The sequence below is a fragment of the Arachis ipaensis genome, chromosome B01 (genome assembly GCF_000816755.2).
Source record: "Arachis ipaensis cultivar K30076 chromosome B01, Araip1.1, whole genome shotgun sequence".
Classification (NCBI taxonomy): Eukaryota; Viridiplantae; Streptophyta; class Magnoliopsida; order Fabales; family Fabaceae; genus Arachis; species Arachis ipaensis.
In genome coordinates this window covers 137,175,186-137,177,575 of record NC_029785.2, presented here as the reverse complement: position 1 = coordinate 137,177,575, position 2,390 = coordinate 137,175,186, and the positions used below count along the sequence as shown (strand labels likewise).

General features: G+C 42.1%; 1 protein-coding gene across 2 annotated transcripts in view; it reads left to right on the top strand.

The window, feature by feature from the left end:
- The window catches only part of LOC107643433 (threonine synthase 1, chloroplastic), a 2,392-nt gene continuing 1,352 nt past the window's right edge, over positions 1,351–2,390 (top strand). For both annotated transcript variants that reach the window (XM_021107485.1, XM_021107483.1), the window contains exon 1: positions 1,351–2,255. In XM_021107485.1, the coding sequence (XP_020963144.1) occupies positions 1,580–2,255 (676 nt within the window). In that variant the 5' untranslated portion in view covers positions 1,351–1,579. The remainder of the gene's footprint in view (positions 2,256–2,390) is intronic.

The following is a 2,390-nucleotide window of genomic DNA, read 5'->3' as shown; positions in this document are numbered from 1 at the left end:
AGATAAGTGATATATAAACATATCCAATTATTAAAGAGAAGTGAGATATATCATATAACTAACTATCAGATAATAACGAAAGTACGAAACATATTTTTTATTTATTTTTAAAAAAGCTGAAGTTTTAAGACAAGACAATCAAATGTACCCGTTTTGTTAGCTGGCAGCTAAAATATTTTAAGAGTTACAGTGAGAGAGGAAGGGAAATTTCCTAGGCAGTCATTACGTGGCAACCATCTTCAAACTGAATTCCATAACTACCATAATAAAAGGAGGATAACGTAACGTAATTCTGTTAGCAACTCAAACTTGAACTCATCGTCATCCATGGAAGAAGTAATGGGATATCTCCCATTGAAGAAATAATTTTTTTTATTTTAAATTGAACAACCCTCAATTTTAGGTATTACAAGTTTACAACACATTCACATTACATACTTACCCACACAACATTTAAAAGTTCATATTCAATACTTGGTGCATTCACTAAAATTTGAACCCGAATGTAGCATATTAAAAAGCATATGGTTTAACCAATTGAGTTAGGTCTTAGCTACATTGAAGAAGTAATTGAAGACTAATATCTACACCTAAAAGGCTTTTCCCTTTTGGACAAGGCTATAGGCTGGGGAAGCCCAACCCAACCCAAAAAGAAGCGCTTAATACAGAGAAGGCAGAACAAAATAAAGTTCCTCTCTATACCAAAAAATAAATAAATAAACTTCCTATCTGTAAACCAAAAACAAAACCTCCTACCAAAAACTCCAAATCATAAATGGCATCTTCTTCCTTCTCTGGCTAACGCTATCTTTGGGCCATGATTTGTAAACCAATGATTTTGAGCCTTTTTTGGAAAAATGTATGGGGCCATAATGACGTATATTTGAGCCACGATATTCTAAGCAGGGTCGTCAGTCCAAAGTTTGAGGACATAACAATAACAACAAAGTCAAAACGCAAAGAAATACTCGAGATTATGTCATGCTCTTTGTGTTCGCTTCCAATCTCAGAGAGTAAAAGGAATCACAGGTAAAACTTGGCCATGATTTCGTTGGTGAAGGAGCAATGGAGAACTTTCCTCTTCCTTTTCTCCATCCAATTCTGGAGAATAGGGGATTGCTTTGGACCTTTCCCATTGCTTTTTGTCATTACCAATTAATCAGAGATTTCTTATGTTTCCAAAGACCTAAATCCTATGTAATTAGCAAGAACAGTATATGATTCAGTCTAATCACTTCATATTATTTTATGAGAGATTTGGGAGCTAAATTATTATAAGCAAGTTAAAAGAATATCCCCCAGTATTGGTTCACTGACCACGAATTGAATAATTTCAGCACACGAGTAACACATGGCCTTCGGTTCTCAGAGTGTCACCACACGTGCATTAATCTGCTCACACCCACCCATCCCCATGTCACCATTGATTATCCATTAACCTCAGAAATCGAATAAATTCATAATCCATAAACCCCCCAAAAACCAACACTAAAACACAACCACACACGCGCCATATACCACCTTCACTAACTTAACTCACTTCGCTTCTCCGTTACTTCGAAGAAAGAAAAGTAAAACAATGGTGTCATCATCGTTGTTCAACCCTTCCTTCTCCACTCTCACCCCAAAACCTACTAATCCAACTACCAACAGAAAAAACCGCCTCGCCCCCAACGTAATAGCATGCACCTCATCCACATACGATTCCTCCTCTCCCACCACAAGCACAAACTCTCACCCACCGACGGCGCCGCCGGCAAACCACAGCCGCCGCAACGCCGAAGAGAACATCAAGGACGAGGCACGCCGCCACCGCTCGGCTTCCGGTAGCGACAGCCGAGGCTTCACGGCGAGGTACGTTCCCTTCAACGCGGGATTCGACTCGGCGGAATGGTACTCCCTGGATGATATCGTGTACCGTAGCCGCTCTGGCGGGCTGCTTGACGTTCAACACGACATGGAGGCGCTGTCGAGGTTCGACGGTGCGTACTGGCGCTCTCTGTTCGACTCGCGAGTGGGGAAGACTGCGTGGCCGTACGGCTCCGGCGTATGGAGCAAGAAGGAGTGGGTGCTACCGGAGATCGACCCCGACGACATCGTTAGCGCCTTCGAAGGAAACTCCAACCTCTTCTGGGCCGAACGGTTCGGAAAACAGTACCTCTCCATGAACGACCTTTGGGTCAAGCACTGCGGCATCAGCCACACCGGAAGCTTCAAGGACCTGGGCATGACCGTCCTCGTCAGCCAGGTACAACAAAATTAATTTACTCCCAGTTACACCACATAATTTCTACCCTAACTACCCTAACAGCTTCTCAACAACCTAACTAGTTAAGTTAGCTCCAATTCATTCCAACTGTCAATTACTGAATTCTGCGATGCTGTATTAT